General features: G+C 40.9%; 1 protein-coding gene across 1 annotated transcript in view; it reads right to left on the bottom strand.

Moving 5' to 3' along the window:
* Positions 1–972: 972 nt before the first annotated feature.
* Zbed4 (zinc finger BED-type containing 4) overlaps positions 973–2,608 on the bottom strand; it is a 35,036-nt gene continuing 33,400 nt past the window's right edge. Inside the window, exon 4 of the mRNA XM_021216271.2 lies at positions 973–998. Coding sequence (XP_021071930.1) covers positions 973–998 — 26 coding nt within the window. The remainder of the gene's footprint in view (positions 999–2,608) is intronic.

Genomic DNA, 2,608 nt, shown 5'->3' with positions numbered 1-2,608 from the left:
TCTCCTCAGCTTTTAGTCCTTGATATATTTTTTTTTTGTTTAATCTAGATCATTACTGAGTTCCATTTAAAACATTATTTCCTGATTTCAATTCTAGTTTTTGCTTACTTTTCCAAATACTCAACTTCATTGTTGAATTTCTCGTTCATGCTGCTTTTGTTGTCCAGTTCTGAGTTGACTTCATTTATCCCCTTGGGCTGTCATTTGAAATGCTGTTTTGAACCATTTGTCTGGCATTTTAACATCTCCGTGTCTTTGGTCTTGGTTATTGAAGAGTTCTAATCATTTGGAGGAGTCATGCTACCTTTGTTTTCCACGCATCTCATGTTTATCTGCTACAGTTCATGTCCCTTAGGATAGACAGCTCTCTCTCTTCCAGTTTCGCTTGAGAGTCCTCCTCATTAGCAGCAGCTTTCTCTTGAGGCTCAGTTGTCAGTAGCACTGAGGGGAAACTAATTACTGTAACAGCAACAGTACCAAACCAAACCAGATATAGAAACAATAAAAATCAATTGTGGGAAAATATACCAATAGCCACAAAAATGAAAAGGTAAAAAATAATGTAGAAAAAGATGATTAAGTTAAAAAGTAAGCTAATAATAATTTAAAAGAGGGCTGGTGAGATGGCTCAGCAGGTAAGAACACCCAACTGCTCTTCCAAAGGTGCAGAGTTCAAATCCCAGCAACCACATGGTGGCTTACAACCATCCTTAACAAGATCTGACGCCCTCTTCTGGAGTGTCTGAAGACAGCTACAGTGTACTTACATATAATAAATAAATAAATAAATAAAATAATAATTTAAAAGAAATGTGACACGGGAAGGAAAGCAAGCTATAAAAAACGTGAGGAAAAGATCAAGAGAAGAACTGATGATATAATAAAGGAAAATGTATGATTAAAAAGACTCTTTAAATAAAAAATGAGAATAGTATTAATACAGTAAAAAATATTAAAATGACAATGAGCATTTTAGGGGGGGTCTTTGATATTGAAATCTGCAGCACAGAAGGGGGAGATGTTAATTACATTGTAGCTGAGTGTCATTCAGTCTGGTGCTGTGAATTAGCCATGAATTAGGCAAGTGGAAGATCAGTTTATCAAATCTTCAGTTCAAGTTACAAGTACCCTTTGAGTGTGCCATGAGCCACATTCAGCTTGTGGGCTGGGCAGGATCTTGTTTACTTAACTCCTGGGCAAACCAGAAAGAAACACAGAGTTGTTCTTTCAAAGGAAGGGACACATACCTGTTATCCACACAGAAGGCTGGGAACAGACAGATTACCAATCTTAGAATCTTTCTATATAGATGATGCTCATGTATTTAACCTGTAGAACCATCTTTATGGAAGATGTCACATGTACTTACTGTGCTGGCTAGTTTTATGTCAACTTGACATAAGCTAGAGTCATCTGAAAGGAGGAAAACTCAGTGGAGAAAAATGCCTCTGTAAATCAGGCTATAAAAGCCAGTGGTGGTGGTGACATGACATAGCTTGAATTCCAGCATTGGAGAGGCAGAGGCAAGCAGATATGAGTGAATCCAGGACAGCCAGGGCTACACAGAGAAGCCCTGTCCAAAAAAGATCAGGCCGCAAGGCCTTTTCTTAGTGATTGATCAGGAAGAGCCCAGCCCATTGTGAGTGGTACCATCCCTGGGCTGGTGGTCCTGGGTTCTATAAGAAAGTGGACTGAGCAAATCCAGAGAAACAAGCCAGTAAGCAGTACCACTTCCTGGCCTCTGCATTAGTTCCTGCCTCCAGATTTCTGCATTGCTTATGTTTCTGTCCAGACTTCCTTCAATGATGGACTACAATAAGTCAAATAAGCCCTTTCCCCCTAATTTGGTCATGGTGTTTATCACAGTAATAGTAACCCTAACTAGGACACTCACTCCAGGTAGACAGAAGAATTCAGGAACAACCTGCCCAAAATGTCATCTGGAGGCAGGAAAACAAACAACTCAGAAGGTAAGTCAAGATAGGATGATGGAGAATGAACACACTTATTCTCAATATACCTACAATCTACCACCCAAATACCTGTCTGTGTTAAGGCTATGCCATGAGAACTGATAACCAGCACTAGGCCTGTTCTCTTGCAGGGCTACCAGTAACTGAGGACAGAGATAGCTCAGCTGTGTGTCCTTAGTGCTGAGGGTGCCAGGTATCAAAATACATTCATCACAGAATATTAAGAGTGGCCACACCAACCCCAGTGGAATCTGTGTGACAAGTTCCACAGACTGAGGCGGTAGACTTCAAAAGAAGGAGGTCTCCTGGAGCCGGTTGTGGAACTCTTGGCCAGAGCAAAATATTGAGCCATAGTTCTCATGGCAATCTATGTTTTGTTTTCTCCTATTCCTGTTCTTACTTACATGTTGCTGGTAGCCTAAGCCAAGATTTTTTTTTTTTTTTTGGGTTTGTTTTTGAGACAGGGTTTCTCTGTATAGCCTTGGCTGTCCTGGAACTCACTTTGTAGCCCTGGCTGGCCTCGAACTCAGAAATCCGTATGCCTCTGCCTCCTGAGTGCTGGGATTAAAGGCGTGCGCCACCACACCCGGCTCTAAGCCAAGATCTTAAGCGAGAATAATGGGTAAGAAACCATC

This window comes from Mus pahari, chromosome 17 (genome assembly GCF_900095145.1).
Source record: "Mus pahari chromosome 17, PAHARI_EIJ_v1.1, whole genome shotgun sequence".
In the NCBI taxonomy this organism is placed as follows: domain Eukaryota; kingdom Metazoa; phylum Chordata; class Mammalia; order Rodentia; family Muridae; genus Mus; species Mus pahari.
Note: the sequence above shows the minus strand (reverse complement) of the source record. Positions and strands in the feature narration are given on the sequence as shown.